The sequence below is a fragment of the Hippichthys cyanospilos genome, chromosome 17 (assembly GCF_059441005.1).
Source record: "Hippichthys cyanospilos isolate Australia breed blue-spotted pipefish chromosome 17, RoL_Hcya_1.0, whole genome shotgun sequence".
NCBI classification, from domain to species: Eukaryota; Metazoa; Chordata; class Actinopteri; order Syngnathiformes; family Syngnathidae; genus Hippichthys; species Hippichthys cyanospilos.
This window is the reverse complement of record NC_142385.1, coordinates 14082992-14094009: the sequence shown is the minus strand read 5'-3', so window position 1 is coordinate 14094009 and position 11018 is coordinate 14082992. Positions and strand designations below refer to the sequence as shown.

The following is an 11018-nucleotide window of genomic DNA, read 5'->3' as shown; positions in this document are numbered from 1 at the left end:
ATGATTTAATCCAGTTTGTGATACACAAAAAACACCAGAAGTGTTATAAAATCCCCATTTAACTTGCAAAGGTAAAAATGTTACATTGTCTTATTTTTTTCAAAAATGTGCACAGTGGGGACTTAAAACTGAATCACAAAAAAAAAAAAAATAAAAACTTCAAATACTTATTAGAATGGACCATGAACACGTAATTGTTGCATTTATTTTACAGGCCCTCCCTCCTATAAATTAGTTTTCTCCAGGAAGATGTCCTTCTTCCTTGTGTTCCTCTAGGAAAATATTTGAAGGCAGAAATGTAAAAAACCAAAAATGGAAAACCTTTAATTAAGCAAGCTCACAGTTACAGGATACTTTTGTGGGGAAAGGTGCCAAAAAAAAAAAAAAAAAAAAAAAGGGGATGACGTGTAACGGAACAATTTCCAGAAGTTTGTGGCAAAAATCTCCGAAAAGAACTTTTCTCTGGTGACTGAGAGGTACCCGCCTTTGGTCTCAGGAAATGTACAAACAAGTGACAGTGACAACGCACGGACAAAAAAAGAAAAAAGAAAAAGATAACTCCAACAAAATGATCTTCCTTGGTGGGACAGCAAGAAATAATACAAACATAAGTGGAAGACGTGACGTAAGGAAACTGAAGCAGGTTCATCCGTTTTCGTGAAGACCGAGCCCTCGGGTCATGCAGTTTGCCCATTTACACTCCACACTCCTTACCCATGCACGTTACTTCTAAAGAGGACACCTACACTTTCACTTTTTTCCAAAAAATATCAAAGAAAATAATTAGAATAACTCACACACACACACACACATATTCCAAACCGAGGAGCAGAACCCAAGTGGAAATCATATTTACCTAAAAACCTGACACGTGAAGCCAATTGGGAGGGCTGCGACGATAGCATGAAGGTAACATGGACGGGCGCGGTTACCCAAAATGTCCCCCGTTCCTCAACTGAAATCAAACTACATCTCCTCCACCCCACTACTTCTTGACTGAAGTTAATCCACACACACCCCACCCACACCCTACTTCCGCAAATCTCCTCGCCGGCCATCACTGCACGGCTTGTTCATTGGTAGTGCTACCGGAGTCCTGAGGCTTCATCACATCGGGGAGCTCGGGGGGGCTGGAGAAGGCCTCGATGTGGAGCTGCTCGAACATCTCGTCTGGGGGGAACACGGGAGGGGGAAAAGGATTTAAGAGCGGAACGCAGCGATTCAGTGACTACTAGTAAACAAAGGCATAGCTTCGCCTTAGGAAGATATGATAGCTTCATGCTAACAGCTAAGCTAGCACCTAAAGCTGTCAAAATTAGTCAACAAGTAATCAATCACTTAAAAAAAAAAAAATCAAGTAATCGTCCAACTTAAAGTGGTCAAACTCCTCAACCTCAGTCAACGGTCATTTCTGTAGTCCTTCATGAAATTTGTTTATCTTTTATGTGTAATCAAAATGTAACAATTGATTTTACTTGACGACCAAACCAGTGATTGAATCAGTTTAAAAAAATGTTGGTGAATAAGACATCCATTCTTCTTGTGTAATATTGTTTAATCATTGTCGTTTTTAACTCACTAAACCAAAGTTATCAAACTCCGGTCCTTGAGGGCTGGTATTCCGCACGTTTTCCAGGTTTCTCTTCGCAAAACACCTGATTCTAATGATTACCTCTGCAGTAGCTTGAAAATGACCCTAATCATTTGAATCAGGCCTGTTTTGAGAGAGAAGGATAAAATACATGCAGGATACCCGAGTTTGACACCTATGCGTGACTAAACAATCCAAAATAAACAACAATTTTTAAATGAGAAAAAAGATTTTCAATTACACTTGAACACAAACTAAAATTGTCTAATTAAGGACGAAAAAGATTTGAATTACACTCGAATGCAAACTAAAATTGTCTGATTGATCGATAGAATACTCAATTACAAAAATAGTGACAGCCGTAATTGAACACAAACAATAGCGGCGTATTCAGATAGTATAACAACAGGCATATATTCTTTATCCTCTGCGAAGAACAACCATCATTTACGAAACCGTTGCGTGCACGAATACTTAAAGAAAACTATTTGTTTTTCAAGCATGTGAAATAACGATTAAGAATTTTTTTATCATCTCTATATAAAGGTTTGGTCACCCTGGCTGGGAATTTTAGCATGAAAAAACAGCTCTCGGCTTTTCCGCGCTTGATCGGCGCGTCACATTTTAACACGAGCGGATCGCTGTTGACGTACCACCGACTCGAAAAGCCAGACCAACTGTAGCCGGCGCCTGCGGTCTGGCGGTGTGGCTGGTGAATCCGCTGTCGCCCAGAGTTTTGCTGTCATCGAGCAACTGGTCGTCCTGTGGAGTCAACGGTAGAAATCAGTCAACAAATCCTTTTGCGGCGGCATCGTAAACACGTTAAAATTGGGATTTATGTGTCCGGCAAATCACTTTGTACAGCCGCTGATCCTCGGGCGGTCTCTTTAGAATTCCCTCGACGATACGTTTAAGTTCATAGACCGTGGTGGACTCCTTGGCATCTGTGAAGATGGTTGTCTTGTGACGCCGGATCATTAAGAACACATCCTGAAATTGGGACGAATGAAAATGGAAAAAATATTGTTAAAAGAATATATTTCATGTAATGCAAAAGAATATATTTTATGCAATGCTTCTAAACTTGATTCCAGTGCGTTTGTTCTGGGGGAAAAAAATGGTTGACTGTCTTCGAATGACAAATTAAGGAGTTCGGCATTAGTAAGCACTCTAATAATAAGTCGAGTAGGAAATTCATCCGATTTCCGGAAAGCAGCAGCAGTTGAGTTTCTGGCAGTAATCCAATCGCTACCAATGGTGAGCTAAATATTGACAATCAGATTACTTATTTCCCCGAACATCATAAGGGAGTGATCGTCACTAACCCCAAACATCAACTCCGTCGTTGTTTTTTGTTCTATTTTCATCGGCTCTGTGTTTAACTCGAGTCAAATGACATCACCCCCAAGGTTAGCCGGGCTAAGTTACCTCGCTATCTCTGTTGATGGGAACCGAAGCTAACATAGCAACTTTAGCATAAGATCGCCAGTAAAGCCCCGAGTTGCCCTTTTACATCACCAACAGCCTCGTAATTTTGATACTGGTCACTTAACATTAGTGTCTGTAATCCAACTAGGGATTTAAATAACAATAATGCGATTAAAATAACGTTCTTACCATCTCAAGTGATCAGCTAGCTAGCCCGATGCGCCAGCCCAATAGTGCAGCAGAAGCCCCTGACTCACTGCGCATGCGTGGAATTACGGCGAATTTAATGTGTACGTTGTATTCGCGAAACGCCGGTGCGCATTACTACGTAAATTTTATTTTGGAATTTGGCGCGAGCCCGTTTCTTGTGTTGACTTGGTTGAATCCCACTAGAGTTCTAGGCGGGACACGCCCCGCTAGCGAAATGATTGGCTGCGATAAACCAATTATGTCAGACCAGGCGGTATCCTGCAGCCAATCATTTTGCTACGTACAACGTCCTGCCTAGAATTCTAGTGGGGATTCACAATAACGCGACTACCTAAAGTCACAGTTTGTGTGCGACTTTGTTGGTTTGGAATGCGTCCTCTTCGTATTTCTTCCTGCTGGATAATGGTCAGTTTAACATTTATTTGATTTAAAGACCGTAAAATACAATTGACAAAGACGTGGACACTAAATTCTCAACTTTGCCACACTCGACGTCAACTAACAAACGCGGGCGTGCGTCTCTTGCAATTTTTAAGTGCCAAGTTTACTCAGTTGTGAAATTTCGGAAGTATCGTATTGTCATGTTGTGGTTAATTCGTTCAAATAAGAGATACCACACTTGTGTGTATACATTTTTGTAACTGCAGCGTGTTGAAAAATAATCTTTCATCTTTATCTGAGCAATTGAGTGACAACACTGTTGAATCGGTTATTATTACAGTTAACTCTTTCATGTCAAATCTGAACGTATTTGGCGCAAAGATGCAAGTATCGGTACCTGCGGCATACTGTATGATATCATTATCAGTCATAATGTAAATAACCTGTCTGGCAGGATGCTTCCCTTGCATGTCAAATCCCCTTAGTCACTTAAAAATGTATCTTTTACGATTATTATTTGGTCGATCATTGGTTTCAAGGTGTTCGGTGTGTAAACAGTGGCCCTGAAATGCTAGTCACAAAATCAACTAAGCAAACAAAAGAATCTCTCAAAAAACTGGGCATCAAAACTCCCCCAACAAAAAGCAAAGAAAATTGCTTGTAAACAGTAAATAAACACGCATTGCAAATGACAAAACGACTGCAAAAATTGCAAACACAACAGTTGTGTTTTGTTTTCTATAATGTGTTTTTGTTTTGTGTTTGCAACTCATTTTTACTCATTTTCCACCATATTTAGGTTATGAATATTCTTTATTTATTGCTGTTACAGAATTTTGCAAGCAAAGAAAGGAGCTAAAGACACAATGTCCATAAGAGTGGAAACCAGAGTACTCCCGCTCCCGGCCCACTTTGCCCATGCGGAGCAGTCCTTCTCCCTGAAAAAACGCCGCTACCCTTTCTCCTCCTCGTCCACATCCAACTCGACAGTCTCCTCACCTGATCATCTGTCACATTCTCTGCCGCCGCTGGCGCCATCCAAGGAGTGTCTCTCAGTGAGTCGCTTCCATCCCCAAATAGCGTCCCCCTGGACGCCGTTGTCTTCATCTCTCAGCCAATCGCCTCCTCCGGAAAGTGTGTACGACCCCAAAAAGCAGCAGTCATATTTTAAACAGTGCTTTACTAAGCTGGGCCTGCTGGGAAGAGGTTCTTTCGGTGAAGTCTACAAGGTGAGCGGTGGGAGCGGGTGACCTCACATTTAAAAAAAAAAAAAAGACAACTCAAGAATGGCTGCTCATATATTTTCTTTCTTAGGTCCAGAATAACAAAGATGGTCGCCTGTATGCTGTCAAACGCTCGCTCAATCGCTACAGGGGCGAGAACGACAGGGAGCGCAAAGTGAGGGAGGCTCGGAACCACGAGCGAGTCTGCCCGCACCCTCACGTCCTCCACTTGGTCGCCGCCTGGGAGGAGTGCGGTCGTCTGTATATCCAAACGGAACTGTGTCACAGCAGTTTGCTGCTCCACGCCGAGAGCCAGCCTCCCGGTAACGGTAAGTTGAGTTGATTTTGATGTCACGTGGACTTCCGGGTGCCAAGTGTTTTATAAGGATGAAACAATGAATTAATTCTGTTGTAAAAGAACGTCAGAAGTAACCCACACAGACAAAAGTTACTGATATTTAAAACGTACAACACAGAAATCATACCTGCACAACACCAACATACTTGACCTACGACATATAATTTACACATACGTTATAAAAACGTTTCTAGATGTAATATTTTGACACCGCTTGTGTCATTCTCCTCCCGGTTGACCCAGATGAGCGTGCGGCATGGTGGTACTTGTGCGACCTCCTCTCTGCTCTGGACCACCTTCACTCCCACAGTTTTGTCCACTTGGACGTTAAACCCACCAACGTGCTGGTCACGGCCTCGGGGCGCCTCAAACTGGGCGACTTTGGCCTTCTGTTGGAACTCAAAGAGAGCGGCTCGGAGAAAGCGAAAGAAGATGACCCCGGAGGAGATCCCAGGTACATGGCTCCTGAGCTCCTGCGAGGGGAGTATGGACCTGCTGCAGATGTTTTCAGGTACAAAACGAGTCAGTGTTATCTGTAAGAACGGTCATACTTTGTCACATGGCGTGTGTAACATCAACTTACCATTCACGCTTAGTTTGGGTGTTACCATTCTGGAGCTTGCGTGTAATATTGAGGTCCCCAACGGTGGAGAGGGCTGGCAGCAACTCAGACATGGGCGCCTCCCTGAGGTCACAAGAGGTAAGTTCATATATATTTTTTTTCCTCCCACAAAGTAGGAAGTAATAATCAGTGTTTATATTGGTGGGATTTCCGAGGGCTACTGTATTTTCCTTATGCAGCGCATAGCATAATGCAAACCCAGCCACTATTTGAGCTTCTATTCTATGCACCTTATAATGCGGCTATGTGTTTTTAAAAGTATCTGCTGAAAATTGCTAAATATATGGACTTTCCCTTTAAGTTATGTTTGCTGCAGAAGGCCTGCTATTCAGGATGAATCATGACTACATTTTGCCCCTTTTGTTTTCGCAGGCCTTTCAAGCGAGCTTCAGGAAGTTCTTCAGAGAATGCTTTCTCCAGAACCTTGTGATCGGCCGACAGTGTGTGAGCTGCTTGTGCTGCCCGCAGTGAGGAAACGCAGGTGGAAGCGGCGCGCGTATCTTATGTTTGCAGAAGCCATGTTGACTTTGGCCTTCTTCTGCCAGGTACGTCGCTAACATTTAAGACTGTTGGTTTGGGCAGCACGGCGGATTAGTGGTTAGCAGGTCCGCCTTACATGTCTGAATAACGTCGAAGTTAAAACTGCTTTGTTTCCAGATGGCGGTGGGCTTTGGCCGTCAACTTCTTTCTTGCCTTAAACTGCCGATCTTCCCCGGCTGGAACAAGCCGGCGCCCTGCACTCCCCCCAAAGACAACTGGGACAGGGAGGTAACGCTGACCCTCCAAGCCTTGCACACGGATAGCTCAGAGGACGACGGGGAGTTCCCCGTGGAATCCGTGGGACCCGAGGATTCGCCGAGATTCTCGGACAGGTCAGCATATGTGCCAAGTTTCAGATATTTGCTCTATTAGTTGTGTATCTGCATGGCTTTGGCCTTTCTGCAATACCGTAAGGTGCCAAAAGATGGCGCCAAACTCTTAACTAATAATAGGTTTGAGCGTCAAGTAGGCCCAGTTGTTTTATTTATTTTTGTCAATTCTTATGTTTTGTCAAAGTTTCGTCAAAGTTTAGTGGGATGGTTTCGTCATAATAATCTGCCACTTAATTTTTTGCCTTATATGGAAATACAAATCAAAATATCACCAGGACACTATAAGAGTGAACTGCTCTCATAGACACATGTTGCAACTTCTCAACTGGAATTCAAAAGTCTTTAACCTCGCGTTCTTCTCCAACAGAATGAACGCCACAGTGAATTTGAAAAATACGTCCACGCCTCTTCGAAGTTCACCGGATTACCTTGAGCGGAGTCCTCCCCTTGATCCGTTTGACTGGTCCCCGTCCAACCAAGTCCTGAGATCCTCCAAAGTCCACTTCAGTGACTGCTACACATCACACACTCGCACTCCAAGTCACACGGAGCGCCTGGACTCCAGCCAGAGCAGGCGGTCCTCACAGCGACGCAATAACAACCGAATCCATTCAGACGACCAAGCCGCCTTCGGCCCGAAAAATCTGCTCTGTCTCTTTGAGGAAGTCGCCGTGGAGGGATAGCCGTTACTTGGAGACAGATCATTTTGGGACCGCATTGGACTTCATGTCCAAATAGTTCACTTGTTGCATCCATGCACTGTTTTTTTTTTGCAAATGTTATCACATTTTAAAAGCATGCTTTATGTTTCTATGAGTGCAATTATTTGTTGAGTATTGTTGATTAAGATTTGTTTCTTGTGTGCAACTTGAACTGTACAATTGTCATTCAAAAAGATTAAACTGTTGATTATTGTATGTATTGTTATTGTTTGTCACACTTGTCGTAGTTTGAGAAATGTTCATTTTTATTTGTTTTGTCCCCTTTTGACCAAATACCACATATTCACTCTTTAAGCTATCACTCAATCTATTTCACTGAAAGAGATGTTTTCAATTTTCTAAATATTTTTTCAATCTACTTTGTTTTTTATTGCTTTATTTTATTGATTCATAGTTTTTTTGTTTTTATTTTCAAATATTTGCATTTCTAACCAATAAGGTTAAAGGTTAAATTGAAGCTTTCCCTCATTTACTTTGTTGGTGTGACGAGTTATACGTTCAGGAAGTAATAATACAATTTTATAGTGCTTTCACAACAGCTACACTTTGAACAGTGCTTTACATGAAAACGAATACAAGTGAACAAATAACAAAGCTGACATTCCTACATATGCAATGTATAGGTTAGAAAATACGCATATATTAAGTTTCAGTAAAAAAAAAAAAAAATCTTCTCTGGAGTTCTGTATTTAACGTGTTCCTTTGGAAAATAGTCATCGAAACGACACTTTAATTCTGAAATACTGTAATTACCTTTATGCTGAAAAGTTGTCTTCCGGTATTGATTCCAACCGGAAGTGAAAGCTGTTTTGATCCTTTTTAATGAAAAGGAATTGATAGCCGAAGCTCTTTTCTTAAACGCCTGTCATCTTAGTTGCTTATCACTTTGACAAATTATTAGTTACGCATTTTTACCAACACCGGAGCTACAAACTTTAAAAGGGAAAACGACCACAAGGTACTAACACTGTTAGCTTATGTTGCTATTACGATGTTCAGCATGGTACACTAGTGTTATCGAAAAAAATGCCTCACTCTTTTGAGGCTTACGGTTCGAATCGCCAATTTAAGTTTTCTTTGCAGAGTTTGCAATGTATTCCCATGCTTCTTTCCTTAACAAACACACATGGTTTTTGAAGAGCAAATTGTCCACAAATGTTGACTGTGAAAAAATGATGACGTGTCCGCACGGCTGAACACGTGATTCGCTCGTCAGCCTCACAAATTCCAAGATTTGAAAGTGTGCAAATTAATCTTTGTGACGTTTGCGCGTAAACTCCTCCGTGCTTGCGTGGGTATGACTAATGTTTTAACTTAAAATAGCGATTCTGTTTATCCACCACTAGGGGGAGCTGGTTCACCACAATTTGAGAATCAGCGAATTGTTGCGATCGTTTGCAGGATGGAGCATCCCAACCTGGATTGTTTCAAAGACAGTTTGGCCAAGATGCTGAACGAAGTGGTGCAGGAGGTTATGAAAATGGTGGTGAAAACTGTGTCGGCGTACGAGGAGAAAACTGCAAGCACGCTCAAGGAAAATGAGAGTCTGAGGAGAAGTCTGCTGGATATACAAAGTGAGTTATTGGGACGCCTTTTTGTGTGTCGTTACCATTTATCCTTTTTTTTCCTCGTTTTTATTTTGTAATCCCTGCTACCGTTATGAGAGAGCAAGAATTTGTATTCCCGTTTTTTTTTTAAATCTGAAGAACAAAAATACTTGAAGTTCATTGGTTAAAAAAAATCAGAAGCCGTTAATGCTTTATTGTGAGACTATTTTTCCAGTTTTTTTTCACCTGTTTTCATAGATTTTTTTTCTGTATTTAGGAAGAGAGTACTTGTTTTTTTCTGAAAAAAATAAAAAAGAACAAGAAAATTCCAACAAACGGAATTTTTTAATTATTCATAAACACAAATTCCCACTAAAAATACTCTGCAAAAAGTATTTTATTTTTGTCAATGCTATATCCTTCCAAAAGATTGGATCCAAACTCTCGCCCAAATTATAAATAAGATTTAATTTAAGAATTCACTTCAAACCATAATGTATTGCATTATAAAAATAAAAAATTATAAAAATAACAAAAAAGTGTTCTGTAATACTACACTGTATAAAAAGCCACTCATATGACAAAAAAGGGCACATTATTTCCTTAATTTCAGTAGATATTGTGCTGTTCTAACCAGTATGCACTTTGTCCACTTGGATCAGAAATCTAGACATTTGTATTCAATTTTTGTTCTGGTCTTTCATGACAGACATTCTCCATGTCCACGGGCTTTTTCCTGACAAGGGAGTGGGCTCAGAATTTCAGGGGAAGAACCTCCCGCAGCGGCTCAACAATACCCTCTGTGATTTGAAGCGGAATTCCAACGACACGGCCGTACAGGTAGATGGCGCTGTGGCCCACACTCTAGTAAAACAATGCAAAGAAGAACCAGAAGATGAGGAAGCTCTGACTGTTCACATGATCTCTGATGACGCGCTGAATATTATTAAAAGCGAGCCGGGGGCTTTCTCGCCGTCCGCTCCGTCAACGTTACAAGAACATTACAACGGTCGCGTGGATCCGAAAGCTTTCCTTCAGAACTCCACCAGGCCCGTCCATTCAGATCACTCGCAGAACACTTTTGACGGAGAAGCAATCCGAACGGAGCCCGTAAAGAGAGACTCCCCGTTCCCGTGTCAAATCTGCGGGAAGACCTTCAACCGGGTGGGCAACCTGAAAATCCACCTGCGCTGTCACACGGGAGAGAAACCGTACGGCTGCTCGCAGTGCGGGAAGCGCTTCATTCAGGCGGGAGATCTGAAGAAACACAAACTGGTGCACACGGGAGAGAAGCCGTATTATTGCAGCCAGTGCGGAAAACGCTTCAATCGGGCCGAGAACCTAAAAAGACACCTCAAGATCCACATCGGACAGTAAGGTCATCGAGAACGGAACGGGAACTTAACATTCCCGTTTTAAAATGTCGCTCCAAGCACATTGGCAATTATGTTTCAAAATAGAATATGGACAGTTAGTGATAGACAAATGAAGCTTCATGAAGCACTTGTGTTGTTTTTTTTTGTTTTTTGGGGGGGGCCCACATTGTTTCTTGTCAGTGCGAGCTCCAATAGTTTTTGCACATTTTGAAATCAGAGGCCCCTGCAAATTTAGTATTTGAGCCAGAATTTGAAGTGAACAACGAGCAGAATTAAAAATAAAACCACATACGGTTCATGAAGCTTAATTTTCCCTTCACTACAGACAATACATTTATTCTATATTGAAACAACAGATGTATTAAAAAATGTCCTATGTTAACGTTCTAATTCCAGAATAAAAACAAGGCAAGCCCTGCTAACACCTCAGTGTAACTTTGCCTCAAGGGTTAATACAAGGGTACCGTGTAATAAATTAACACCTGCACTCCAGAGACTTGGCAGACTTCACGCTAGACATTTTCACAGTAACCAACACACCTCACCACTAAAATAGAATTGATCACACGCATGACTGCCTCATGACAACGTTTCACTGAGACTTAAAAAAAGCCCTAAAGAATAAGCTCGGGTTTTGATTTTGCTAGCAGTGTTCACAATGGAGATTTTCACTTTGCCACAGATTTAT

At 41.7% G+C, this 11018-nt stretch overlaps 3 protein-coding genes and 1 long non-coding RNA gene across 6 annotated transcripts; 2 read left to right on the top strand and 2 right to left on the bottom strand.

The window, feature by feature from the left end:
• Positions 1-297: 297 nt before the first annotated feature.
• Positions 298-3339, bottom strand: LOC148409829 (elongin-B-like). Its single transcript, XM_088438167.1, has 4 exons — positions 3209-3339; positions 2447-2581; positions 2245-2353; positions 298-1170 (listed from the first exon to the last, which is right to left on the bottom strand). Exons 1-4 carry the CDS (start codon positions 3209-3211, stop codon positions 1058-1060), a joined length of 360 nt encoding a protein of 119 aa, XP_088294293.1. The 5' UTR covers positions 3212-3339; the 3' UTR covers positions 298-1057.
• Positions 3340-3518: 179 nt separating this feature from the next.
• On the top strand, positions 3519-7602 carry pkmyt1 (protein kinase, membrane associated tyrosine/threonine 1). Its single transcript, XM_088439709.1, has 8 exons — positions 3519-3634; positions 4443-4839; positions 4925-5162; positions 5435-5702; positions 5788-5891; positions 6186-6358; positions 6471-6685; positions 7053-7602. Exons 2-8 carry the CDS (start codon positions 4477-4479, stop codon positions 7366-7368), a joined length of 1677 nt encoding a protein of 558 aa, XP_088295835.1. The 5' UTR covers positions 3519-3634; positions 4443-4476; the 3' UTR covers positions 7369-7602.
• Positions 4405-8552, bottom strand: LOC148409827 (uncharacterized). Of its 2 annotated transcripts, XR_015868470.1 has the most exons (4): positions 8161-8552; positions 7114-7340; positions 5775-5876; positions 4405-5686 (listed from the first exon to the last, which is right to left on the bottom strand). It is a non-coding gene; the product is annotated as an uncharacterized LOC148409827 (long non-coding RNA). The 2 variants fall into 2 exon arrangements; XR_015868469.1 differs by having other exon boundaries at positions 7114-8552.
• LOC148409826 (uncharacterized) lies at positions 8190-10754 on the top strand. 2 transcript variants are annotated; one of them, XM_088439710.1, is made up of 3 exons: positions 8190-8365; positions 8809-8981; positions 9664-10754. In XM_088439710.1, the coding sequence occupies exons 2-3, from the start codon at positions 8810-8812 to the stop codon at positions 10329-10331; spliced, it is 840 nt and encodes a 279-aa protein (XP_088295836.1). In that variant the 5' UTR covers positions 8190-8365; position 8809; the 3' UTR covers positions 10332-10754. The 2 variants fall into 2 exon arrangements, with proteins under 2 accessions (XP_088295836.1, XP_088295837.1); XM_088439711.1 differs by having other exon boundaries at positions 8754-8981.
• Positions 10755-11018: the final 264 nt, after the last annotated feature.

What these genes read in the sequence shown, in the direction of transcription:
- LOC148409829 (XM_088438167.1), bottom strand. An exon ending in AGGATCAGCGGCTGTACAAA is followed by an intron (nt 2,354 to 2,446) that starts GTGATTTGCCGG and finishes TTGACTCCACAG; the next exon opens with GACGACCAGTTGCTCGATGA. An exon ending in TCTGGCTTTTCGAGTCGGTG is followed by an intron (nt 1,171 to 2,244) that starts GTACGTCAACAG and finishes TGTTCCCCCCAG; the next exon opens with ACGAGATGTTCGAGCAGCTC.
- pkmyt1 (XM_088439709.1), top strand. Translation starts at nt 4,477, where the DNA reads ATGTCCATAAGAGTGGAAACCAGAGTACTCCCGCTCCCGGCCCACTTT. An exon ending in GAGCCAGCCTCCCGGTAACG is followed by an intron (nt 5,163 to 5,434) that starts GTAAGTTGAGTT and finishes CGGTTGACCCAG; the next exon opens with ATGAGCGTGCGGCATGGTGG. An exon ending in TCGCCGAGATTCTCGGACAG is followed by an intron (nt 6,686 to 7,052) that starts GTCAGCATATGT and finishes CTTCTCCAACAG; the next exon opens with AATGAACGCCACAGTGAATT.
- LOC148409826 (XM_088439710.1), top strand. Translation starts at nt 8,810, where the DNA reads ATGGAGCATCCCAACCTGGATTGTTTCAAAGACAGTTTGGCCAAGATG. An exon ending in AAGTCTGCTGGATATACAAA is followed by an intron (nt 8,982 to 9,663) that starts GTGAGTTATTGG and finishes CTTTCATGACAG; the next exon opens with ACATTCTCCATGTCCACGGG.